The sequence below is a fragment of the Arvicanthis niloticus genome, chromosome 10 (genome assembly GCF_011762505.2).
Source record: "Arvicanthis niloticus isolate mArvNil1 chromosome 10, mArvNil1.pat.X, whole genome shotgun sequence".
Lineage (NCBI taxonomy): Eukaryota > Metazoa > Chordata > Mammalia > Rodentia > Muridae > Arvicanthis > Arvicanthis niloticus.
In genome coordinates this window covers 51,142,199-51,170,135 of record NC_047667.1, presented here as the reverse complement: position 1 = coordinate 51,170,135, position 27,937 = coordinate 51,142,199, and the positions used below count along the sequence as shown (strand labels likewise).

The 27,937-nt window shown below is 41.2% G+C and overlaps 1 protein-coding gene across 9 annotated transcripts in view; it reads right to left on the bottom strand.

The window, feature by feature from the left end:
• Nme7 (NME/NM23 family member 7) overlaps positions 1-27,937 on the bottom strand; it is a 132,820-nt gene that overhangs the window by 21,192 nt on the left and 83,691 nt on the right. For 6 of the 9 annotated variants that reach the window (XM_076941514.1, XM_076941513.1, XM_076941512.1 and 3 more), the window contains 2 exons: positions 25,802-25,903; positions 24,412-24,633 (listed from right to left, as the gene is read on the bottom strand). In XM_076941514.1, coding sequence (XP_076797629.1) covers positions 24,427-24,633; positions 25,802-25,903 — 309 coding nt within the window. In that variant the 3' untranslated portion in view covers positions 24,412-24,426. Of the gene's footprint in view, positions 1-7,597; positions 7,706-24,411; positions 24,634-25,801; positions 25,904-27,937 lie in introns of those variants that run through there. The other 3 variants (XM_034512959.2, XM_076941517.1, XM_076941518.1) reach the window with 2 other exon arrangements.

The following is a 27,937-nucleotide window of genomic DNA, read 5'->3' as shown; positions in this document are numbered from 1 at the left end:
ATCAAGAATTGGCTCTTGAATTGAATTTTTTTTTTTTTTTTAAATCAACCTTGGCCTTAGTTTTCTGGGGAAAAGCATTAGGTTTGAGACTCAAGGCAGATTTGGGGTTGAACTGCAGTCTTGGCCACTTATTTGTGGTGTGGTCCCAGAGGAGTCACTTCACCTAAGGGAGCTGCACTGCTTTGTAAAAACTGGAGATAATGGAACTTACAAGTGATCTAAGTCAAACTTTTAACAAACGCAGCATATTTTACTTTTATCCTTTTATCATCCATAACTTAACGTTTGTTGTTACCAGAAAACTTCCAGAGGCCCTATGAGTTCTATCTAATTTACATTTCAATATTTATCTCTCATAATTTATTAAAACAGCCCTCTGTACTTCGACCAGATTTAATAAACCCAGTGTCTTATGACAACAGGCTGTCCTGTTCTTTTAGGCACATAAAAACCAACCAAACAAACAAAAAAACAAAACCAAAAAGCTCGGTATTCCTCAAGGCCTTCTCAGTGCTGCTTCCACAGTGGAATTTCCCCGGTTCCTCCAGCCACAGCTGAGGCGCTCCCACTAAGCTCTCACGTTACTGCTGCTGACCCTTCCTCACACGCTCGCTGTCTGACCACACTCCATTCTGCAAGCACATTTATCTTGTTTTACTGAGCTACCTCCATCCAGTGAAACGACCACACATTCTCATCAACAAATGAATGAAATTCATTAAATTAAAATTAAGAAGTTATTTTTAAACTCTTTGTATTATGCTGAAGAACTCAATGTGATTTAAAAAAAAAAAAAGTTTGTGATATTTTACAAGTTTTAAAAGTAGAAAACTATGAGATTGGACCTTGACTTGTCAATTGATCAGAGCTGAATACAGAGCTTATGATATATTTGAACTTGCTCATTCTAAACATGGAAAAAAAAGACTTGATTTTCCCACATATTTGGAAAGGAGTTCAGTTGTTTATTCTTTAATTTGTACAGTTTTTAGCATGTATAAAATCCAATATTATATTCTTGTGACTTAAGAAATCTTAAGTAGTTTATACTCCCTTTTGAACTATGAAACATGATGCATCATTTCTGAATAAAGCCAAGAATGCAGAGTCCACAGTTATGTGACACTTCCATGGCTGCTGCCTGCCATTCCACAAATGGTGGCCATCCAGGACAGCTTTTCACCACTTCCCAGAGAAATGGGGAAACCAGGTCTTCTAGAGGTGTGCAGTGCCAGGCTAGGTGACATTTCCATCTGGGGAGGAGGGAAGGCTTCCTTACTTACATGGAGTTGTTGGAGCCAAGTGACCACAGAAAGCAGAAAATGTGTGGTGACTTTTTCACCTGTTTTTCATCTCTCAACACAGGACAGAGTTTCTGTTCCAGCTGCCCATGCAGAAGACAACTGCTACCACAGCCATAAAAAGTGAGCTAGCTTTGGGGAAAGCTGAAGTCAGTTAACTGAAAGGATATATTTGAGCTCACTTTTCATTATTCTACTGTTAAATACTGTCAGTCACAATATGCCATTTTAAATCAAATTGACAAGGATGCTGATTAAAAGTGATTTTCCCCAATGTCTTTACTGGTCTGTTTTGAAACTGTCCATGTTTGTGAAGTCACAAACATAAGGACATTAACAGAGAAAACATAACAGTGCGAGTGGGCAGTGTCTCAGTCGTAGAATGGTGGCTATCCAAGTGTGATGTCCTGATCCACCACAACAGTGCCAAAACAGAACTTGTTAGAAGGGCAATCGCTGTGGCTTGGCCAGATGTAGCCCACCAGAGACTGTGGAAGAGCATGGCAGGCTGTTTAAAACAGCCTCCAGGAGATTCCACACAGCTGCTTTTAGGAAGCAGTGCTGTGGGAACAGGAAAGGAACGGAGACAATGTGTGAAGATTTGTGACTTGACCTCTTAAGGTCATTTTTAGCCCTATGGTTTGGTTATGGACTTTCCATAGTTACTAACTGATTTGTTTTTCAAAAAATTTTCTAGTGTCTCCACTGATTTTTATAGGTGTCCATACATCTATATACGGAGTGATCAGTCTCATTAACCATTGTCCTTAAGATGTTCATCTTGCTTCTAAGTCACTATGGGAGGAGAGCTAATTTAAAACAAGCTAGCATCATAGCTGTACTGAGAAACTGAGAGACCACAGACCTACAGTTCTCTTTATGGCATTAGGCACTACAACAACTGCTTCAGAGTTATAAAATCAATGTTTATAGAAACTATATGAAGAAAGCAGGTGTTATAATTATTCAGGGGACGTTATTCCAGTACTTTATTACTAGAGATTCATTCTTGTTTTAGAATAAAATTCAAACTCTTACTTATCCTGAGTAAGAGAGATATCAGTGGTCTCAGTAGCACATATGAAGCTGGTGACCCCTGTCCCACTGTCTGTGCTCAGGGACAGCCATTATCATGGTTGGTTCCCACCACTCATCCTTAAGACCCAGTGTGCTCCTCATGTTGTCACTGTGACCTTCCTAAATGTCTTTTGAAAATCATTGTTTCTGAATATCCTAATGGCCACATTCATTCAGACTACCAAAAATTTTCCTGTACACCTCTACACCTAAATACCTTCTCTCTCTCTCTCTCTCCCTCTCTCTCTCTCTCTCTCTCTCTCTCTCTCTCTCTCTCACAGTTACGCCTGTTCTTTCTCCATAAAAAGGCCGTGACCTGTTCTCCATGCTATCCAGAATGCCCTAACACAGACATGACCATGCTGCCCTGTGTAGAACCTTGGGTCACTAATAGCTCTGGATAAAGTTCAGATGTCTTCACATGACTTTACAGTAACTCTTCTAACTTTTCACTTGTCACCTCCCACTTCCTGGTCAAAGCACCAGCCTCACTAGATTATTTTTAGATCCTAAGAGAAAGCTGTTTGCTCTTGTTTTTGCACATTGTGTTCCCTCTTTGACAGTGTACTAGTAAGAATCACAACTTTGCTTCCTCCAAGACAGAAACTAAACAAAGGGTAAATGGCTGGGGTCAGGATGTGGGCAGACCTGTACTAACTATGGCATGTAAATACGGGGCTGTCCAATCAGAACGGGCACCCTACACTTATATTTACTTCCAGCTAGTTCTTGAGTCACTAGGACAAGAATGTTCTCACAAAGACTTGTCTGAGTTTTAGACTTGTTTTCATCAGCTGTTGATGCATACAATGTTTAAATGCTTCTTGAATCTGATATAACAACGTTACAGAATATTTGGAGAAGAAAAACAGAGGGAAGATGCATATTTTATATTCTATAGCACAATTAATATAATTACCAGTAGAGGCTGTGGAGCAAGATCCTTGTAACCTATTTACTGCTATATTCTCAGAACAATGTGTGTGTGTGTGTGTGTGTGTGTGTGTGAGAGAGAGAGAGAGAGAGAGAGAGAGAGAGAGAGAGAGAGAGGTATAAATACGTGTGTGTGCAGTTGTGCATACCTACACACACCCATGGAGGCCAGAAGAAAATGTTTTGTGTACTTCCCATGAGGCTCCCTGCTCTGTTCCTTTAACACAGGGTTTCTCATTGAACACAGAACTTACTGATTTATTGTTAGGTTGGACACAATCCTCAACAATTCTGCCTCACCTTCCTTTCTGCCCAGCACTGGCATGACAGAAACATGCCATGTGGCTACTCATGTCTTTTCACATGGAAGCTTAGAACCCAAACTCCGGAGCTATACAGGTGCTCTTACCCATTGAGCCAGCCCCCCACCCCGCCCTGCCCCATCCATCATGCAAGGTGAGTTAAATGATAAGATCTGAGGGGAGGGTGACTGAGCCATCACCCTGGAACTCAGAGCTTCCTGAATATGCTAAATACACTACTAGAGTCCATCAGCAGCTTTAGGGACAGCGCTGGGAACAGCATTGTCTGTTTTTGCTGGAGATACTAGGTGTTTTCTCCAATGAAAGCTGGGAAGGAAATGGTTAGCTGTGATATTCCATGACCGCCAGTATCAGGGAGAGGTTAGGAATGGCCTTGAGGTGGAGTAGGGGACAGTATACCCAGTTATGTCACAAAATAAAAAGGGCATGGTTCATTTTCTTGGACAAGGAAGTAACGACTTTCTACATGGGGAACACAGCAAAATGAACTGGTCAGTGTCATATTGGAGGGGCAAGTGAAAGCGAGAAAGGCATCTGATAAGTAGAGAAGTAAACGAGTTCATCTGATTAACACTTTTGCTCTTTTCAAAGACTTCAAAGTCATACAAGTAAACTGGAAACACTGAGTGGTTATGCCAGACCGAAGGAAACTAAGAAGATGAACTATACCTCTGTTAGTTCTTAAGCTGAATGCTCACTGTGTGGTGACAGAAGAAAATGCCCTTTGTGTTAAAAATCCACAGGAAGTCCTCAGGAGTGGGGAAGTGTTGGCAGCTCACTTCAACATTTTCACGGAAACCTTTTGTGATTATCAGACTTTTAACATTTCGCAAAGACTGAAAATTTTCCCTTGCTAAGATTATATTTGTTGGTATATTACACAGCTTGTGTGTGGAGGTCAGAGGATAACTGGCTGGAGTCAGGTCATCAGGCTTGGTGGCAAGCTAAGCCATCTTGCCAGCTTCCAAAAAGTTTTACATAGACTCTCAAGGAGTAGGTCTTGGTATTGGTATTTTTAAAAACTGCCTCAATGAGTCTAATATTCACACCTTCTTAATGCTGTGACCCTTTAATACAGTTCTTCATGTTATGGTGACCCCCAACCACAAAATTATTTTCATTGCTACTTCATAACTGTAATTTTGCTACTGTTATGAATAATAATGTAAATATCTGTGTTTGGTCATAGGCAACCCCTGTGAAAGGGTCATTCAACCCCCAAAAGAGTCTCAACCCACAGGTTGAAAACTGCTGGCTTCTCCATCTTAGGTGTAGACTATAATTCAACTACACTTACATTGTTGGGCAACCATCACCATCTGTCTCCATAACCCTGTACCACCAGCCCTCTACCAACTTAGCAACAGAGCTCACTTATTTGACCAGGCTCATGGAAAGTAATACTTTTTTCCTGCTCCTTTGTTTTTGACAATTTTAGGTACCTCAGAGAGTAATCATACAATATTTCATTGTTATTGCTGTTGGCTTATTTCACTTAGCACAATGTCATCAAGCTTTATTCATGTTGCGGGGTTTGTGAGAATTCCTTCTTTATAGGGAACAGTATCCCCTCATATGTATATGCCATATTTTACTTATCTATTACTCTGGTGATGGGCATTTGAACTGCTTCTAGATTTTTAGCCATATGAATGATGCCGTTATGAACATATGGATGTCAGTACCAGCGTGAGCCCTGCTTTTGTTTTGAGAAAGGGTCTCACTATACAGTCCTGATAGGCCTTGAACTCACAGAGATCTGCCTGTCTAGCTGCCCAAGTAATAAGATTAAAAGTGTGTAGCACCAGGCCCAGCAAAGAGCTCTGATTTTAATTCTTTTGGATATACCGTTGGATCATACAGAACGTGTAGCTTTATACTTCTGAGGTACCTCTTTACCACCTTTTACATCTTATGCATTATACACATTGATTCCAATTAAAAATAACACTCTTGCTGGAGGTGGGGGTGGCAGCGGCAGCTCATGCCTTTCATCCCAGCACTCGGGAGGCAGGAAGCAGGCAGATCTCTGTGAGTTTGAGGTCACCCTTATCTACAGAGTGAGTTCCAGTACAACCAGAGCAATACAGAGAAACCCTGTCTTGAAAAACAAAACAAAGAAGGAAGGTATGAAAAAAGGGAGGGAGGGAGGGAGGGAGGGAGGGAGGGAAGGAAGGAGGAAGGGAAGGAGGGAGGGAGGGAGGGAGGGAGGGAGGGACAGAGGGATGGATGGAAGGAAGGAGAAAGGAAGGAAGAGAGGGAAAGAACATTCTTAAGGCCAAATCAAATAATTCTGCACCTCAAAAAAAATTGTTCACTGCTTCTTATTTAAACTTAATTAAATGATGACAGGCCAAAATACAGTTGTGTAAATTATTTGATTTGAAGATGTTACTTAACCTCTATGAGTCTTTACTTTGTTTTCCTGAAAAGCTTAGTAGAATTGCTGAGACAGTAGAAAATAATCACTTATACAAAGTATCATGGTAAAACTTGGCATATGAAAAGCACCAGTAAATGGTGCTATAGTATTGCATATTGTACCTCTTAAGTCTCATTAAAATATTTTTATGACTTGAATTTATAATTCAATTCTGTAGTCTCTTGATTATTAAACCCTTTAAACTATAATCTATGCCAATAAAAAGTATTAATTATTTAATGACTAGCTTTCTATATATACAGAATAGTAAAAGGTAAACTTTCACTGTTCTCAGTTTACTCCTGAGGCTGCCTGGGAACTCTGGAGACCAGGAGATTCTTCTGGCCTAATAACAGTGCCAGCTATGGGTTCCATATTGAGGAATGGGCCATAAATCCAACTAGAGAGTGGTTGGCTACTGCGTGGTGTGCCTGCCACTATTGCTTCAGTCAGTGGGCTTTCTTGACAGACCAGTAGTTACTGTAGCTGCAGGGTTCGATTCTGGGGAAAACTGTTGGTTACTTTTTATTGGCAGTGCACATATCATCTCCAAGCACTATGAGAGCTAGCCAGTAGGGATGAAACTTCCATGTCAGTACTGGCTTGATTTCTCCATGCTCTTTGTGGTATTTTATGGTAAGTTCTAGAAGGCTAACCAAGAGCTATGACAAGAGCTTTTCGTTATTGACCAATATCTCTCTACTCTTATAAGAGAATCTTCTTCTTGTGGTAAGTAGTACATGGAGTTAACACAGAGACTCACAATTGGTCAATGTGCAAAGAATCAGAGATACAGTGCTCAACTCTAAATAGGATCTCTATCTTATGCCCCTCCCTCTCAAGGCTCCTTGTAGAAGAGGGGTAGAAAGACTGTAAGAGTCAGAGGCAATGACTGACTACACTAGAACACTGCTAGTGAGAATACAGTAGGTGCACATAAAAACCCACAGTGACTGTGTCAAGAATTGTGCAAACTCAAGTCAAAAAATCTTCCCTTGAAGGGAGGTAGTACTGAGTCTTGCTCCTAGGTAAGTGGCAACTGATAGCTTTTGGGAAAAGAAGAGTTGGTTTTCTTTAATGGTGTGACTTCTAAAAGAACAACCATGCTCCAGCACATAGCCCAACACCTAGGAGTTTTAGGGCAGCACAAACTGGACTTCTATTTTTTTTTTTTTTTTCTTAAAAAGATATGTAGTTGGGTGGGTAGGGAGGTGAGGATGAGTCTGAGAACTGGGATGGTGTTTGATGTGATGAAAACACACTGTCTGAAATTCTCAAACAATTAGTACAATTTATTATTTTAAGAAAGAAATTCTTTTGTCTTACCCTCTGGAGTATCTGGGATCATAGGTGCATGCTTGAATGTATTTGATATATTGAGTATACTAGTATGAAGATATTGGATAGACAAAAGCCACCCATAATCCCAGACTATCAAACAGTTTGAGATGTGCAAGAACCATGGAGATTACTGATGAGCCTGAAGTACAGGCAGGATTCTCACCCTGCTGCGGCAGGATTCTCACCCTGCTGTGGCTTACCTCCAGGAGCCCATCCTCTGGCAGATCTGTACAATGAACAGCATTTTGAACCTTAGTTTTACCAAAAACTGCCCTGAGAGTCTCAGGTCGTAAATGCCGGGCGATTTCCTGTGAAATACACATACATATATAGTTTAAAGTTAGTCATATGTCATTATGTCATTAGCTACATAAAATATTTTATTTTATAAAATTCAAGTTATATATTGAGGGTGACAACTTTTTTTGGAAACATCATAAATATATGAAGAGTCTGACCACTGAAAATTTATATCTACTAGTGTGAATTTTTTAAACATTAAAATATGTTAGTAGGTTGGATGGTGGTGGCTACTCCTTTAATTCCAGCACTTAAGAGGTAGAAAAAGGGAGATCTCTGAGTTTGAGGCCTTCTTGGTCTACAGAGTGAGTTCCAGGATAGCCAAGGCTATACAGAGAAACACTGTCTTGAACTCCCCACCCCCAATTTTTTTAATGCTATATTACTGTACGTGTATATGTGTGTGTGTGTGTGTGTGTGTGTGTGTGTGTGTGTGTGTGTAGGGAGAGAGAGAGAGAGAGAGAGAGAGAGAGAGAGAGAGAACAATCTGTGTGAGGCAGTTCTCTCTGAGGGATGAGGAACTGATGAACTCAGGTCATTAGTCTTGAAAGCAAGCTCCTTTACCTGCTGAGCCATCTTATCTGCCCTAGTGTGGAGGATTGAATAAGAATGGCCACTATGGGCTCATATATTTGAATGCTTTGTCACCAGGAAGTAGATCTGTTTGAAAGAATTAGAAGGATTAGAGGTTGTGTGGCCTTGTTGGATGAAGTGTGTCCTTTGGGGTGGGCTTTGAGGTTTCAAAGTCCTACTCCAGGCCTAGTCCTCCTACCCGCCTTGCTTGTGGATCAGGATGTAGCTCTCCCCTATTCTGCCAGTACCACACCTGCCTGCCGCCATGTTCCCTGCCACCACACTGCTTACCATGATGATAATGGACTAACCCTAGGAAACTACAAGCAAGCTCCCAACTAAATGCTTTCTTTACGAGAGTTGTCTTGGTCACAGTGTCTCTTCAAAGCAATAAAACAGTGACTAAGATACATAGAAAGGCTTTTTCTGTAGCCCAGTATACAATGCATTATATTAGGAGACAGACAATAATTACATTTCTTTTTATCAACTGATTACTAGACCCGCATAAAATAAGATTATGTGAAAACATATTTTATAAGGATAGTAAGTATCTTAACTTTGTTTAAAACATACCAATTTTGTGGTATTGATTTAAAAATTTTAAAAACTTTAAATCAGCTTAGCATTAGCTCATCCTCAAGGAGAAAAATGGCCACAAATAGCCCATGGCCCTGGATTTACTGTGGCTCAGATAGATGTAAGAACACAAGGGAATAAAAATATTTGGGCAAAAATCCTAAGTAGGAAGTGTAGCCCTAAGTGATGGAGGAAGGTGAGGTGATGGAAAGGCAAGCCAGTGGGTTTGAGCTCAGCTGGTGGGGTAGATCAGTGCTGAGACAAGTGAAGTGGGCAGCTGAGACCACCAGCATGATAGTTCTGACATCACGTGCAAATCTCCAGGAGTGAGGAAAGGGACTGGCAATCACCAGTCTACACGTATAACCATGGCTGAAGTCAATGTGACAGCTGGAATGTTGGAAGAAAGAGAACAGTTTGCATGGCTAAGTTATAGAATGGCCATGTCTATGGATATGGAAATCAGTATGGTGCCAGGCAGGACTATGGTGCATGGATGCTGAGTAGCACTGACAGCAAGTTAAGGCTGCTTTCAAAGTTTTCACTTATTTAATTACAGCTATGTGTTGGGAGCCAACTCCTAGCAGAAAGTGGCTATCATCTTGGCAGCCATCTTGGGCCATATATTTGAAGGTTGATACTTTTCCACCCTGACAAGAGACTTGTTTTTCTAGCATGATGTTTTTGCAAATAGCCCACAACAGCTGAGCACACTCTGGTAAACATCTTGTTTTTCTCAGACATATCCTGGACTCGTTGTTTAGTGTCCCCAGCTGTAAGGCATTTGTGGTAAAGCATTTCCAGTTGCACTCCCCTGCTTGTGCTTATATACCCACAATTGCCTTTCAATAAATGAGACTTGATCAGACACCCTGTCTTGTCTCCATTCTTCACGTCTCTTCCCACTCCATCCCCACTTTCTCTCTCTTGTAGACCCTGTTGACTGAACCACGGGCCAGGTCAGCTACATGTCATCATAAGGACACACTGAATCAATGTGAGCCTATGTACTGAATGAAGGCTACAATGGAGCTGCAATTTTCTATGCACTCATGGCATTGTGGCAGTCATAATGTGGCACAATGTGCCACCCAGCTGATTGTGGTGCTACTAGTGTAAATAAACATATTCTGCCAGTCATATACAAGGGTAGGAATACAATTATGCACAGTCGGTGACACCTGATAGTAACACCGAGGGACAATGTGACCAGTTTATGTCCTTCTCATGTTAAGCCTCTGCATTCTGGGAGTATTCCTATTTATGAGATCGAGCAGCACACCAGGTTTCCCAGGGAGCAGCCTCCACTGCAAGAATTTAGGTTTTCATTTTGGATCATGTCAAAAAGGCCCTGCTAAACTGAAATGCCCTAAATGCGTGTTCCACATACGTTCAAACACACAACGTAAGATGAAACACGAAGAGTAATCTTTCCTCATCACAAGCCCCTTCCGTGATCCAGCAGACTTTCCCCAATTATTCCTAACAGATTCCTGTTCTTTCTTCTACTTATGCTCTATAGTGAAAGCCATCATGTGCTAGCATTTCTTAGTGAGCAGAAATAACTTCTAGACACAACAAGGCTACACTAAGTGCCAACAATTTCATTTAATACCATAAACAATTCTTTAGAAGGAACTTCAGTATTTATACATAAGAGGCTATGCTGAGAAAAGTGGACTCCTTAAAGAGTAATATTTATTTGCACTTGAAGTCAATAGCCTTTCAAACCACCAAGTCTCTGGCATACTCATGCCCCTGGACAATCTGGTGCCCAAGTTCCTAGGTGTTTGGTTATTTCTCATCTCTGCTTAGTTAATCCTGCAGCAGGAGGAAAAAGATTCATCTTAATGAATGCCCTCTAAGTCTACAGCAGGAAAAAAAGATCACCACACAGTATGGTGACTAGCACAAAACTAAAAACAGAGAACGAAAGGCATTTCAGAGAATGCCACTGAGCACCGAACATCTGTCCAGTTGATAAAATATGTTCATGCAAAGAATAAATTGCTCCCATAGTCAACTGCTCCCTTCAGTCTTCACTGATGCAGGAGAGAGATGCAAGAGTGAAAACCTGTCTCATCTCACCCTGTCCATGACCCACAATGCCACCTACACTGCTTCGGCGAGGGTACCAGCATCTCTATACTGTCACAGATTCTCTTCACCTGTGATCCCCTTTGATATTTAGCACTTAGGGTCACCCCCACATTCCTGAAGCTCCCCTTTACACATCCCAGGTGCCATGATCCAATCTCCTCAGGCTCCTCTTGCTACTCACAGTTCAGTCTTGGTCTTTCCCTGTCATCTTACTTTTATTTTTATTTTCTTTCTTATCTTCTGGCCCTCTCCACCCCATCACATTTAGTGCTGTCCATATCTCTTCAGATGACACTTTAGCCCCTAACTTTACTCAACAACATCCCTCAGTCATTCCATTGGAATTGTATATTCTATCTGTCCAAACAGAAGCTCATTATCTTCTCTCCCAGCCTCTCCTTTATCATGAACAGAACCACAGCTTAACCCAGAAGCCTAGGAGTAGTGCTACAGCTTCTTCTCATGCTGTATGTAGACTCGGTGGTCTACTAGCAGCCTTTTTACCTCTATTGTTAACGTTTATCTCATCTGTTTACACATATGCTCATTCTTATAATCCCTACAAACTCAAGGACAAGAGACTATAATCATTACACAGCCAACACACTAAGAGCTCATGAAAGATGCCTGGAGCATCAGTATGAATGACTTAGCATAAGAGTGAATGGATGAATCAAAGGACCAGTAATGCCCAAATTTATACTCAGGGGGACAGAGTGGAGAAACTCAGCCACTTAGTTACCAGTGGTAACTCCTTTTTGCTATATTCTCCAGAAGTGTTTATCTCAAGGAATTCAGAAGAAAATCCCTTTGCCAAATAAGTAACCACCATTTGATTCATCTATTTTGTTTCATTTTCATAAATATGTGCATCATGTGTGTGTTTGTATGCCTGTAGGAGCATCTGTGTGCCATAGTATGTATGAAGGTCAAAGGACAACTTCAGATGTCAACTGTTGCCTTATACCTTGTTTGAGATGGAGTCACACTGTTTGTCACAATGTACATTAGCCTAACTACCCCCCAAACGTCTGGGGGCTTGCCTGTCTCCGCCTCCCATCTCACCATAGCAACACTGAGATTCCAGATGCAGGCTATCATGCCTGGCTTTGCATGGAGTCTGGGGATCTGAACTCAGGTCCTTATAGTTGAGTAGAAGATAGCTCAGATCAACTTACCTATCTGGGCATTGATGACTTTGTTTATCTGAAGTTTGCAAACCAGGGCACACAGGGCTGAGAAGGAACTGAAAACCCTGAACACTAATTCCGTATCTTTGAAGGAGATCTGCTCTGGGACTTTGACTTCAATTGTCACTGACATAAAATTCCATATGGCACCCGTGTGAGATGGGAACCATCAATCAGACAATCATTAGGTTTTAAATCGAAGTGATTTTCCAGTTGTGATATTAAGACAGATTTAAATTCCCAAGAACTAGGGTGTCTTCTGGTGCAGGCACATCCTTGAGCATCAGATTGTATTACAGTAAGTAATCATTCAGTGTATTTGTTAGGCTTATCCATTATTACATTTAAAGAATACACTCTGCTAAATTGCATTAACTCATATTCTTTCTTGTCCCGCCCTTCTCTTTGTCTGTCACCTTTCCTTTCTCCTCTTCCCCCACTTTTTATTTTTTGCTGCATATCAAATCCAAGGACTCACACTTGCTAATAATAACCCACTTTATCAGTGAGCTCGATCCCATTGTTTTATTCACAGTAAAACAATGTTGAGGCTAAAATGATACAGTCACAATCTATTGGACACAGCATTGAAACCTGATATTCCAGTCACAAAATGTACCCAGGGCCTGCCTCTGGGTGTGTTCTTTGTCCCACCCACTCACAAGGACAGCCATCCATTCAACTGCATGGCCAAGCTATTCTCCCAGTCTCCAAGAACCACACCTGGCTCAGCTAAGGAGAGAAATGCTCTCTGTGTTTTCACAGAAATCAACAATTACCACACTGTAGCTGTTCTTCAGAAAGTTTAACTTTGAACTTACAGTTACTAGTTCTTACCAAAACTAGAGTCAGAAAAGCATCTGTACAGAGAAGTTAGATTAAAGGAAGAGAAGTAAAGGAAACAAAAGGAATCCATCATTTCTTTCAGAAGCATATGAGGACACATAGCAACAGTGGTGGGATCAGATACTGTTGATGTCTTTCATAACTGGGACTCACTAAGCTGATACCATCAGGTTCTTGTTGGGGCACAGGTTATCACTGAGGACAGGGAGTGCTCGCTCACACGGCACAATTCGAGATTCAGGAAGAAATTCTCTCTCAAGTTTAGGAAACATTGGGCTTTTTGTGAGCAATTTATTTGTTTTATGCCCATTGTATTTACAAGGTGGGGCTTCTGGAAGCCACTGTATCACTATCACTGAATTCCATTTTTTCTACTACCTGATGTTTTCACGGAGATTCTTACTAAAAAAGGAAGTCTGAAGTTAATGAGGACATTACTTTTTTTGTTGTTGTAAGCTAAAGATTCAAAATCAATTTTCAGTACAAATGTATGTCAGCATACATGTATCTGGCTATAATGGTGCTGTCCCTTTAAGAATTCTCTGTTGCTTTTTTTTTTTTTTTTCTTTGATTGGGTATTATATTTACATTTCAGATTTTATCCCCTTACCCAACTTCCTCCCACCACCCAGAAACCTCCTATCCCATCCCCCCTCCTCATGCTTCTATGAGGTTGTGCCCCCACCTATCCCCCGCCCCCACTACCCCTTCCTCACCCTCACAATTCCCCCCCAACACTCTGTGTTCCTTTTTCATGGGACCAAGAATCTCCTCTCCCATCTATGCCCGACAAGGCCATCCTCCCCTACATATACTGCTGGAGTCATGGGTCCCTCCCTATGTGCTCTCAGGCTGGTGGTTTAGACCCTGGGGGGCTCTGGTTGGTTGGTATTGTTGCTTTTCTCATGGGGTCACAAACCCTTTCTTCTCCTTCAGTCTTCTAACTTCTCCATTGGGAAACCCTTGATCAGAAAAAAGAAACAGGAAAATCACACCCTCATGGAAGCACAGGGAGGGGGGATGGGATGGGGGGTTCCTGGGTGGTGGTGGGAATGGGGTAAGGGGATAAAGTTTGGAATGTAAATATATCCAATAAAAAAAGGGGGGAAAAGTTGTTAGAACCAACATTTTTAATAAAATGTCAACCCTCTAAAAAATTATCTTGATACTAAAACTTGGTTTGAGAATTGTATATTGCAGAATCATCAGCCTTGGTGTATCTACTCATCAAGCAAGCTAAGCAGACCTGTTCAAACCTGTGATGTCCTGGAATTCCATCTGGATGCAGTGAAGACACAGTGTCAGAGGCTTATCAATTTACTCTCCCCTCCCAACCCCTCTTCTAATATCTCAACACTCATAATCAGCTTGAAGAAGTTAATGAAGAGTCAGCGTCCCTATTCCCTGGGCTTGGGGACTAAGGTGGTTAATATTGAGCTGTCTTTCTAGGGAAAAGTAGTGGTTTTTGTTGGAACAGGAAGAATTAGCTAGGATTCATTGCATAGCCATAACCTACTGGTAGAAATATGTATAATTATTATCAAGATGAAGTTATAATTTCTTAAATGGTACAAAATTTACTTTGATTTCAAATTTAAGGTTTTCATTGGTACAATCTTCTTATTGATATAAAAGTGAGATGAATATTGATACTCTCATGGGCATTGTGCCTGTATAACACATTTAGGAATACAAGGCTTAGACCCAGTCCTTCTTTAACTTTTTTAACTGATTTGAGATGGTTAGCCTGTGAGTTAACGGACTATAGCAAATTCATGGCTTTGAGTTTATTGTTAGGGTGTTTTCTATATTTTATTTAGAAATAGCTCAAAGAAGTTAACAGACAACAGTCCAGATTACCTTACATGGATAGTTGGTTTTCAAAACGTCAGAAGTCCACATTATTGACGTTATAAACATTTCTATATTAATGTTCATTTTGATTAGAGACCTGTCTGCTCCTGACAGCTTCCTGTCTTGGATTCTAAGAAGAAATTGAGCATCTTTGGAGTTACTCCAGTTGTGGGGAGACAGCCACTAGGCAAGAATTGCCTCTTTCCATCTACAGACAAATTACTGTCCAGAAAAGGACACACTTGCAGAATAGTTGACTGATTATATCTGCCTAGACAGAGTAATCAGCCCTTAATAATTCTGCATCACTAAGGTCTGTCAGATGATCCTGGGCCAAAAGGCTGAAGATTTTATGCTCCAATGTTCTGTAGTATAGGGACTGTCCAGATGTTCAGCGGTCTCTATAAATTGACTAAGTTTTAGAAGCTATGCTTTGTGCTTCCCATAATTTCAGTTAACTCAGTCATTCTGGATTTCTGATGGGGTTGAGAACTTATAGTCTCAAAGCCAATCCTGGCTATTTACTTTGAGAGAAAAGATCTGAGTGGATGGTTTTCAGCTGACATTCATTCTAACCAAGGAAAAAAGCCAGGTTCAGAACTAAGTGTTTTAGTTAAAAGAGATGACAGAGGTTCTGGTTAGTCAACAAAATGATGGACTGGGTATTAGGACCTCAGTGAGGTATTTGTACCTCACTGGTACAAATAGGCATAATTATGCTCTAATTGTATTTTGAGAGAAAAGTTTTATTTTAACAGGAAGGGTGATATGTAGCAGGAGCTAAGGTGGGAGGAGTACCGAGAGGAAGAGAAGGAGCAAGGAGAGGAGAAGCTAGGTGATGAGAGAGAGAAAGAGAGAGAAAGAAAGGGGGGGGGGGGGACACACATGGAGGCAGATGTTCACGTGTCTCTACCAGTCAAAGATAGTTGATATATCTGGGTTGGGTATTGGGTTACACTTCTGATTGAGCATTACCAAACTTATAAAGCCTTTAATTAACATTTTAAAAAAATTTTATAAAAGCAAAAAGGAAATGGGAGCATGGGATAGGGGTTTTCCAGGGAGGGGAAATGGGGAAAGGGGATGGCATCTGAAATGTAAATAAAATATCCAATAAAAAAAAAAAAAAAGAAAAAGAAAACCATGAATAGGACAATATGTAAATAGACAAATTATCATTAAACAAACTATGAAAAAGCTAAAAAAAAAAAAAGAATTCTGTGTTGCAGGGTCCTCTCACAATGTAATTTATGCATTCGAGCTTGGAAAGATTTATTTACCTTATATTATTAAGCCACTTAAAATAACAAGATACCTGTTTAAGCCATTTGCATTATTTATTTATTCACCATTATTGTTATTTTTTACACTACAGTATCTTATTAATAAGTGACTGCTTAGGCGGAAAAAAGCTGACTTTGGGCACATTTTCCCATAAACATATGAAAAAGCCTCCAAAAACTACAGTCACAAGGAATGCAAATGCTCACCAGTATGGAAATAATTGCACAGTTATTTTAATTCTTTTCCCTTTAATCGTCTTTCTGATTACAGTCCCTGTCACTATTTTTATTTGTAATGTTCAGTACAATGGAATGCTAATTAAATACAGTATTGAGGAAACAGTGACAAGAGAATGCACATCAGTTCAGACGCAATCCCCTCACGGCTCCTTCTGCCTCCACACCCTTCCCCATCGGAAGGCTCCTCCCCATCGCCTTTCATAGCTTGTGTTCTGTGGCTATCCCCACAGCTCTCCCTTCAACTCTCTTTATCCAATCTCACAAGTTCTTTCTGGTTTCCTGGTTTCTCTGAGCCTAGGTAGTCTTGCTTATGGAATATTCTCCACTTCTATCTCTCTCTTTTCCCTGGAAATTCCATAGTTTCATTTCTATTTAGGGCTGAATGAAATTCCGTATCATGTGTGCATGTTTTCATAATCTATTCACCCACTGATGGGCACTGGGGCTGACTGCTTCCTTGCTCCTATGAAAAGAGCAGCGGTAAACATGAATGTGCAAGCACTTCTGTAGGTTGTAGAGTTCTTTGAGTACCTGCGAGGAGCAATGTGGGTGGGTCGTAAGGGAGAGCAATGTTCAGTGCTTTCCTCGGCTGCCACGCAGCTTTCCACAGGGGCTGTCTCAGTTTATACTCCCAGCCACAGTGAAGGAGGCTCTCTTCCCCACCCCCAGCCCCCACGTCCTCTCCAGAATTTGTCCTCATTTGTTTTCTGATGATTGATAAGCTACGCTATAGAAATTCCTATCTTTAAATCAGTGCAATGATACATGGAGTTATGTAACCATTTAAAAATACAAGTGCTTCTATATTGGATTCTGCTTTCAAATGTAATTAAGGGAGAGATTTGAAATACAATAATACAATAAATTCTCAAAATGAGTTACTCCCAGTACTGGGCGAGCAGACTGCTGGCTAGCCAGCTTTTCTTTTCTTATACTCTTCTTGGTTGGTTTGACTCAAGAGCGCAGAGCACAGAATACAGTGTTTAGAAATTAAGCTCCCCGTGTAGGGGCGAAAACTTACAAGATAGATTTCTGTTTGGTGAACATTCATTCTTAATAGAAATTCATGTGTGGGCTGCTTCATGCAGGCTCTGCAGTGCCTGATGTGTTGCATGTGCCAAGAGGAGGCCAGGGCAGGGCACACTGCAGCACCCTTGCCTCCCATCACCCCAGGGTAATGAGGACTCTGAATACCGAGTCATTCTTTTGTATATTAATGTCCATTGGGAATCAGCATCCATCCTGTTACTCAGAGAAAAGGCAAAGGAAACCATGAAATAGTTTAAACTATGTGATATCACAGTTTTAGAAAGAGTAAAATGAAATACATATTAAATGAGGGGTGTTTTGTGTCAATTCAGCAACCTCCAGAAATGGATTCGAAGGCAGTAACAAGAACATGTTCAATCGTTCAGACGGAGTTCAGTCTCCATGGCTACATAGATGAATAAAGAAATAGCAATAGTGAGATACTGAGCTAAGCCCTATGCTGAACACCCACACGGCCTTTTGTTTTGTTTTACAAGACAGAGTTTCTCTGTGTAGCCTTGGCTATCCAGGAACTCTCCTTATAGACAAGGCTGGCCTTGAACTCACAGAGACCTGCCTTCCTCTGTCTCCTGAGTGCTTGGTTAAAGGCCTGCACCACCACACTTGGTTTTTGAGTTTTTAATAACAATGTTATATATTTTTGTATGTGTTGCAAACATGTGAATGTGTATGTGTATGAATGTATATGTGTGTGTGTGTGTGTGTGTGTGTCTGCTTGCACAGGGCCCATGTGTATGTATGTATACATGTGTGTGCATGCACATGGAGGCCAGAGAACAAGCTTGGGTGTTAATCTTCAAGAGTCATTATGACCACTAGTTTGTGAAGGGTCTCTTGCTAGCCCAGGAGCTGATGGAGGAGGCTATGCTGTCTCCACCTCCCTACCCCTGGAATTACAAGCCCATGGCACTACACCTAGCTTCTCTACATGAGTTCTAGGGACTGAGCTCAGGTCAAAAGCATTTTCTAATAGAGCCACTTCCCCAGCCCTGCAGAAGCATATTTAGTACTATTAGTGTAAAACTTAATTAAGCACATATTACACAATATTAGTTACTGGATGATTTAAATCTTAGTTTTATAAATATACTAGTTTAAGGACAAATTACAGTATTTATTTCTGAAAAGAAGAAAACCAAGAATAACTCAGGTAAATATGCTTCCTTCTGTCTCTGTCAGAACAGAGGTGTCTCCCTTGATTTTTGCTGTCTGATTTCACTTGCCAGGAATTTGATTCCAGGGGCAATCTGGAAACCAGGGGAGAAAGCAATACAAAAACCACTCTAAATAGCACATGGCACTTGCACTTTCTAGGAGGAAGGCAAGCCAGATAAACTGGTTGTGGGAATCAAACTCTCTTGTGGGGATGATGGCTTGCCCTAGGTCGTGCTTGGAGCTGGAGATGCCAGTTCTGGCAGCCACCGCTGCCCAGGATTTATCAAAGCAAGCAGAAAATGAGTGCAGTCCTATGAATGCTAAGACTGGCAGGGAAGGTCTTCAGTGAGCATAATCTCCTAGGACCATCTATAATGGATACTATACATGGACAGAAAACACGGCACTTCCTTCTGAACAAGGAGCGTCTCTTTTTTGGCTACTGGTAAAGCTGGACACATGCTCATTGCTGGCTGAGTCCATACGCCTACTTGAGTTCAATCAAAAGGACAAAAGGGTTTACAGGATGTATGTAAGCATCTATTGATCCTCCATCTTCAAGAGATATGTTCAGGACTCCGGCACATGCATGAAGCTTGGGCATTATGTGTTTCTCATACAGACAAACTTTTCATAAAGTTATTTTACCAAAGGAGCACAGTAAGAGGTTATTAACAAGAATAATATAGTAATTATAGTACCCTACTATAACAAAAATTATTTTTAAATGTACTAAATACTTCTAGAATTTTCCATGTATTGTTTTGGACCATGGCTGACTATGAAAAACTGAAACCACTGAAAGCAAACGTGCAGCTAAGGGAGATGGTGTGTGAATAACTCTCGACTTTGAAGTGAGACTTGTTCGTGGGTTCTAGGATTTATTTGGGAAAACTATTTGTCCTAGGAACTAGACTGCCCTGAACAAAGGCAAAAGTGGGAAGAACATGAGATAGCTCGGGTGCAAAGGCTTTTGCTTCTGAATCTGTGTCTAGAAAACTCTGAAATAAGAATTCTTTAAACACAACCTCATCTAATCTGGCATTTATCTAAAAGATAAGTCCATTTCCACTGATCAACAGGATAAATCAGGGGAAAAAGTACATAACACCTCAGTCACTCATTTATATTTATTGTTGTTTTTTAATGTGAAATGTGTTGAGCTTGAGTTTTATTTAAAATATAAGATATCTTTTTAAAGTACTTTTATGAAAAGTACAAACTTCTTTCACAGTATGAATAACTAGTCCCTAAATCATATGTGAGTGGATATTTTCATTACATTTGAATTAAGTGCTTTCAAAAATCATGCAATTAACTATATAGAAATAATGATTTTTGTTTATTAGCTGGTATTAATGAACAAAAACCAACATTCAAGATTAAAAGGGTCACATATACCTACTGGTTGCACTGGAGGGTTCTTAACGCCCTTCTCTTTGGCCTTGTAGGACTGTCTCACTGACACATCCGGAGACATCATGGCTCAGTACTAGTTACACTGATCGTAACTGAGTCAGACTCAAGCCTGGCGCTGGTGTGGTTGGCTTTTACCTTTGAGTAGACTCATAAAGAGACAGGGTCTTCTGTGTCTAAAACTGGTCATTTCCCAGGGTCTCAAAAAGGTTTAAGCACATTTTCCTTCCATCTCAATGCTCAGTCTGTTGTTCTATTCAGTGCCCCTGGGAGCTGACATTTGAAACTGACAAACAGCATGTGTGTGTTAGGAGATAAAGCCGGCACATATGCACCAGCCTCCTGGGATTCCAAAACGCTAGCGGCCCCAGCTGCTGCGGTGCCTCTGTCCCAGAGTGCACTGCTCCAGGCAAGCTTACGTTCCACCTTCTGACTGTCAGGGGGACTCGTCTGACTGGAATACGATTATTCTAAAGTCTTTTAGGGCAAAGGATACAATAGTGTTTTTATCAGTGGAGAGAAAAGTAGCTGAGCTTAGGCTTCACGCATGCTAGTCGAGGGCTCTATCATTGAGCTACACTCTCAGCCTGGAAAGATCTTAAAGAAAACAGCATTACTATTAATATTTATTGAAAAAATACGAAGAGCTGCTTAAACTAACATCCATTTTTTCATATATATATATATTAATACCAGATGTCCTGAAAATACCAGTGAAAGAAAAAAATAAAACTTCCTTTTCTTCCCCATGTTTACAGGGTGGCAGCAGGAAATGAAAATGAGGGTCCAGAACCTAACCTGTGCACAATGTTCAGATGATGGTTCTTACTACAGAGAAAACTAAACCAAAAGTCACCGAGAGTGTGAGAATGTTGCCACTGTTCACGGAGGCAGGAGCTGAGCTAGGTCTCTCCGAGAATGGCACATTCAAACACTAATCCTGCCAAGCACAAATGATGGAATGGACTATGTATCAGCGTAGACTACTGCAGATGCATCATGGATGACGTGTGGAAGGTGCACAGCTATTGCCGTACCCTGAGACTGCTTTCCTAACCAGTCTATTCTTCGTGCTACTCCTGACTCCTCTCTGCCTACAGGAGAACAGTGATTCAGAAACACAATTGTTGCTCTTCAACTGTTAAGAGAAAGACTTTCAAAGCACATTTCCTGTTCATCTTTAGTCAGGTGTCTTTTCCTGCCCCCATATCACTCCCATTCCATGGTACTTATTTTACCTGTTGGATGTCTGTCTTACCAGTGAAACAAAGACGCTGCCAGATAGTGAATTTCTGTCATTCCCTCTCTGGCACCACTGCATCCTTGGACGAGGAATGCTTGGCTTATAAATAGTACTTGGTATACGGTTGAATAAATAAAACAATAATTAAGAATGAGTTTTGGAAAGGAGCAAGTTTAGAAAATCGCCAGGATAGTTCAGAAATTAACCAAGTCCTTCCTGGTTTTTTGAAACAAGGTTTCATGTAGCTCAGGCTGGCTTGAATTCACCGTATAATGGAGGCTAGCCCTGAGCTCATGATCCTTTTTCCTCCACTTCCCCAACCATGGAGACGACAAACAAGTGCCACCATGCCTGTTGACGTTAATATTTGCAGTGTCAGCTTCCCGGAGAAAAAGTTTTGTGTTCTGCCCCCCCCCACCCCCCCATTTGTACTGTGGCGGAAGCCAGTGAGAGGCAGCAGACTGAGCAAGTTAGCACATCTTACAGACTGCTCTGTCTGTGATGTTACCAGTAGCTTTGCTTCTCTGATGGTGACTGCACACAGGTCTGTATTCAAGCTATCTGCCAGAATAGTGGGAAACATGGAGACTGAAGGGCTCAGGATGTAGCTCTCTTGAGAATTAAGAACCTTCCATATAATGACATGCTTATTCCTAACCTAAAGGACAGTCTGGCAGAGGTGCCTGACTGCAGAGAATCTGTGCAGATTTATTTATGCTCTGTCTCCTTGTGGATAAAACGAGGTAACAGTACTATCAGTGAATGACAGCATCTGAATGTCACTGAATCATTGCTGGGACTAAATCAGGTACTTTATACTCAACTGACTTATAAATCAAAAAGAATTAAAAATATATCATTTATTATAATCTCAGTAACTTTATTATCTATTATAATGGTTCACCAAATGTTTCAAACTAAATTTTCTAATTTTACCACCTTTACGCTCAGGTGATGTTATTCCTTGAACTGGAAAGGGTAGATCCTCATTTCACCTTACAGCAACGCCATTCTGAAGAATTTGCCTACTTAGAAACCCTGATATTTATTCCAAAGAAACAGAATCACTTCTTTTTAAAACAAACAAACATTGCTTCTCAGGCCTTTTGTCTAAGATCAAGTGTAAAACAAACAAACAAACAAACAAACAGTCTCTATGTCTCCCTGAAAGCACTTATCTGACTCCCATTTATTTTCCCATTGTCTGTGAGCATCTGTTTTCTTTCTTATAATGATTACAAGAAATACCTAGCAATGTCTTGGCTGTTAGATTTCAATATCTGACATGGCTCTATGCAAATTTGATTTCTGCCTGCAGAAGCTCCTAATATGAGCGGCTCCTTGAGCCACTCTGCTCTCTTCACAGATGATGCAATCCCACTGGAAGTTTTTTTTTTTCCCCTTCTTAAAAGACACCAAATAAAAAGGACGAAGATCATATACTAAAAACAGTTTCCCATGAATTTTCTGACCCACTGTGAGATTGTTTTATAAGATCAAAATAGAAGCCACAGAAACATATTGTGGCGGTTTGAGTAACAACAGCCTCTATAGGCTCATATATTTGATTGCTTAGTCATCAGGGAATGGTGCTATTTGAACAGGATTAGGAGGTGTGGCCTTGTTGGAGGAAGTGTGTCACTGGGGGTGGGCTTTGGATCAGGATGTAGCTCTCAGCTACTTCTCCAGAACCACACCCACCTGCCACCCTGCCCCAATCCTATAACAATTCCTATTGTAACACTTCCCTACTCCTTCTGTACTTCTCCACATGCTCACTTGTGCAGTGTCAGTGGGCTCCTCCTCAGCTCCCCTACCTTAACTTCAGCACCACCATCACAGGCTCCTCTGAAGGAATGAGGGCTCACCCCTAAGACAGCATTCAGCACGTCCTAACTTAACCACTCTCATAAAAATCAAGACCCAGAAAGGAAGTCACTCTTAAGCCTTTTCATCTGCTGTGTGGTAACTCATGGCACATTCCTTAAGAACTCAAAAAATAAAAAATAAAACAGTAAGGAAAAGTTAGCCAGTAGTGCTTACAGTATGTGAGGCACTGTTCTAAGAAGCATAGCCACATTAGCTAATTTAAGCATCATATAGTGTTTTTTTTTTTTTTTTTTTTCATTTTATTGGTGAAAAAACAAGGAGGAATTGCTAGGTGGCTTGGTTTCTGAGCCTTACTATAAAGCAAGCATGCATTACGTACCCTTCCTACTGCCCTTGAGCCCACAGAAGCCAGAAACAGCCATAAAAAATGTGCGAGGCCATGCTGGTGCTCTGGTGACTTCTCCAATGGCTCCCCTCTTACACAGAGTAAAGGCACAAGTCCTCCCCCAGTTCCGCTCTGACCAAAGTGTACTCCAGCTTTGGCGCTTGCAGTGCCTTCTATTTGGAAGCCCAGTGACTTTCTCTCACCTCTGCCAATTCTATAACCTTGCCACCTTTCCCACTCTTCCTCTCCTGGTAACTATTTCTTGTCCCTGCATTATTTCCCCACAGCATTTGCCACCACGGGACACAGAGTGTATTTTACTTTTTAAGGTATGTTCGTGGTCTGCTCGCTCAGGTAGTACCTTGTATGTGGGCAAGGTGATTGTTTTGTCTGTTGACTGCTGAATCTCTAGTCTCTAGAAAAGTACTGCATGTAATGAGGGTCCCACAAAAAAACTTGGCAAATGAAGAAATTCATCCACACAATTAATTAATATAATTACTACAATATAAATATGAGAGTGAGAACAGAAGTTAAGAGACTGAACAAGAAGGATTTGCTGATGTGTTACTAAGGGATATCCTTAGAGGACTGGGCCAGAGAGAAGGCAAAATTACTGCTAGGAAAGGAACAATGTGTAAAACTTCCATGGGCTAAGATAATGTTTTTTTAATTCTGGGAATCATTATTGGTACTCTATAGATCTCCTGTTCTCTAAGATTCCCAGTCTCATCGTGAACTTTCCCCAATGCCATGTGTTTAAATGTACAAATATATAAAATTAATATTCAAATATTGTAATCACATTTTGTGATACAATGTAATGCATGTACTTATTTAGATCTAATAGCAGTTTTGTAAACAACAAAAATGAAATCGCAACATCAAAACCCACAGTGGAGCAATCCCAATTACACCTTCTGGAGGCAAGATCCGAGAACCTGCCAGTCTCCAAACTAAGCCATGAAACGGAACTCCTGCAAGACTAGGAACCTAGCATAGTCATCTTCAGTATGCCCCTGCTGCAGAACCTGGCAGCTTGCACATACCGTTCACCCAAGAAATGTTCACTGAATAACCATATGTAAAGGAAGAGAATCTGTGTTTTCCTTTGTAGTACTCTCGTGCCCACGGATACCCGTGTGTTCGTTCCCCAGCTGTTCCCCAGTGAGCTCTTCCTCGTCGTTTCTGCCTGTGCTCGAGCATCCAAAGAAGAAAAGAGCTCGCTATGAAGTGACTTTAATCACATCATCTGCCACCTTTATCACCTACTTCTCCTCACATGCCACATACTCTCTGGTAAGCTGTCTTGCATCCTTAGACTGAGATATTGATGCTAAAATTCTGGGTTTCCATTTTACTTGTAAATATTTAACAGTGGGATGGCCACAATGCATGAAAATTAACTACTTATGGTGGTTAAGTGATACTCTAAAAATCCTTTGAAGCTTCTGTTTCTTTTTTCACCCAGGTTGACCTTGAACTTATGAGCTCAAACGAGCCTTGTAGCTTAGCCTGCCATGTATTCAGACTCTGCACGTACCACTTTGCCTGGCTGAAGCTTCTATCCTTATATTCATAAGTGTCAGCACAAGTTCAACAACCATTTACTGACTATATGAGAGAAGGAAACAGTGATGAAGCTTAACTTGGTTTTTTTTGTTATTTTTATTTCCCTACTTTTTTCTATTTGGTTAGCTGATCATTCACATTTTAATTTTCTCAAAACAAAAACAAAAACAAAAAGCCCCATTTGACTATCAAACAGAAAACAGAAACTAAAATTGACAAAATGGCTTTGTCCTCAGGTCAAAGGTATCTTTTCCTAGCCTCTCATGATTGACATTCAATAAATCCACAGCAGCAGCACCACTCTGCCGGTGTTCTTTACGCCATGTATCACTGTGCCATTTCTATCCTTCCTCCCTAAACTATGCACAGGCGGCCTTGCTGGCCTACCCGCGGTCCTCAGGTCTGCCCCTTTTGACCACTGGAATCCCTTTGTTTAGCCTCTTTGAATGTAATGTGTCCCAGCTATACCAAAGAAACAATTCTGTGGTAATTTTTAAAACTGAGTTACATATAAAGAATTCTTCTTTCCTGATGTAAAAAAATTATATTTTCTTATTTCCTCTACTTGGGAAAAATACTTATTTCCTCATACTTCCAAAGATGAATGTAACTGAAGACAAGGAAAGCATCCCGCTGCATAGCACAGAGAGCTCTCCGTCCTTCGCTATATTCCCTGTCCCTATGATACAGATACTCATATAGATAAAAATAAATGTCTTTAAAGAAAATTAAACTTGTTACAATAGTTACTTCATAACACAAAACAGACCAGTAGTTTACTAACTTACAGGATCAGCAGGTCCACAGAATTCTCGAAATGTCTTTGTCGGATTACTCTGTTGGATCTCTATTGCTACGCAAGGGCCGGAGCAGAGCTCTGTCACCATATCCTTTGGTATTCAAGAGAAACAAAATGATTAAGATAACTGAATATTTTACCCCTACCCCAAGTCTTTTAATTGTGCTGTTTTCCTACTATCTTCAGTCCCCAAATGGTTGGTCACCTTTGACCTCTTTCCCATCTATGTCCTGCACACAAGCTCTTTCTAAATTATGGCCACCTTTGCTTTGAAATGTTTGTCTCATCCCTTCACCTCCGCTCCTAGGACCACTCGCATTTGAAGGTACTGCTTTGCCCCCTCTGGTCACTTACGCCATTTCTAGCACATCTTCCTTTCAGACTTCCCTCTTTCCATCTGCATAGTTTCATCAAATTAATATCCCTGTTTCTCCTGCAGGGCCTTTAAAAATCTATTATGTGGTTAGCAACAAGGAATAGTGACTAGAAACTAAGAAGAAAATAGATAAACAAGTTTCCATGTATAGGACGGTGGCAGCCTGGGGAAGGGGGACCGTGTAGTAGGCCAGATAATTACTCCATCTTGCTGCATAAAACAGCCGCAGACAGGCGAGGTAGGCACAGGGCAGGTAGGAACAGACAGAAGAGCTGACATTCCCACAGCGCTGCAGAGGCCAGCTCAGTTAAGGGAGTCCAGCAGATAAGATCATCAGGCAGACAGAATACAGCAGGACTCCACACCCTACCACAGAGCTTCTTCCCCACACGTGTTTACTGCTGTTGTATCCACTTGAGCAAGGAAATGGAAGTAAGTTATTTGTCCACCAACAAATGAGTGGTTAATAAAAACTTGGTCATAGGATATTATTCAGCAAAGAAACACATAATCATGAGGTCACATGATACTGAAAAGAAAAATACATGGTCTCCACCACGTGCGGAACCTAGCCAATAACACACACATATGTAAGCAAATGTACACGTGGGCACAGCAGAACACGCAGAGGGTAATCACTAGAGCACGAGGAAGGACTGAACGCAGGCGATGGACATGCGCGCTGAGCAGATTGTTTTCTAGTTCTAACTCTGTCATAGAGTTTTCATTTTCTGTGGTGGATAAGTGTTTAACCATGTATTCACTAGTGGAGGTAAATTAGCAGGAGGCTCCACAGTTTCAAGATGGCCAAGAGAGTACATGCTTCTGTCATCCAGAGCTTGGAACACCCTCACACAGCACATGGGCTCCATATGAGGTAAAATCTCACACAGCACATGGGCTCCATATGAGGTAAAATCTCACACAGCACATGGGCTCCATATGAGGTAAAGCCTCACACAGCACATGGGCTCCATATGAGGTAAAATCTCACACAGCACATGGGCTCCATATGAGGTAAAGCCTCACACAGCACATGGGCTCCTTATGAGGTAAAGCCTCACACAGCGCATGGACTCCTTATGAGGTAAAACCTCACACAGCACATGGGCTCCTTATGAGGTAAAGCCTCACACAGCGCATGGGCTCCTTATGAGGTAAAGCCTCACACAGCGCATGAGCTCCATATGAGGTAAAATCTCACACAGCACATGGGCTCCTTATGAGGTAAAACCTCACACAGCACATGGGCTCCTTATGAGGTAAAGCCTCACACAGCACATGGGCTCCATATGAGGTAAAATCTCACACAGCACATGGGTTCCTTATGAGGTAAAGCCTCACACAGCACATGGGCTCCATATAAGGTAAAACCTTACACAGCACATGGGCTCCATATGAGGTAAAACCTCATACAGTGAATGGGCTCCTTATGAGGTAAAGCCTCACACAGCACATGGGCTCCTTATGAGGTAAAGCCTCACACAGCGCATGGGCTCCTTATGAGGTAAAGCCTCACACAGCGCATGGGCTCCTTATGAGGTAAAGCCTCACACAGCGCATGGGCTCCATATGAGGTAAAACCTCACACAACATCCAGACTCTACATCAGGTGGAGGCCTCAGAAGGGCTCTACTCCATAGCTATCTTAAATTGGCCCTGCGTAATGAGGTGGCATCTGCCCACCTTACAAAGCTTGAGAGCAAGCCTCCTCAGAGTCAAGCTGAACCAAGGCTACTTAACTGAAAG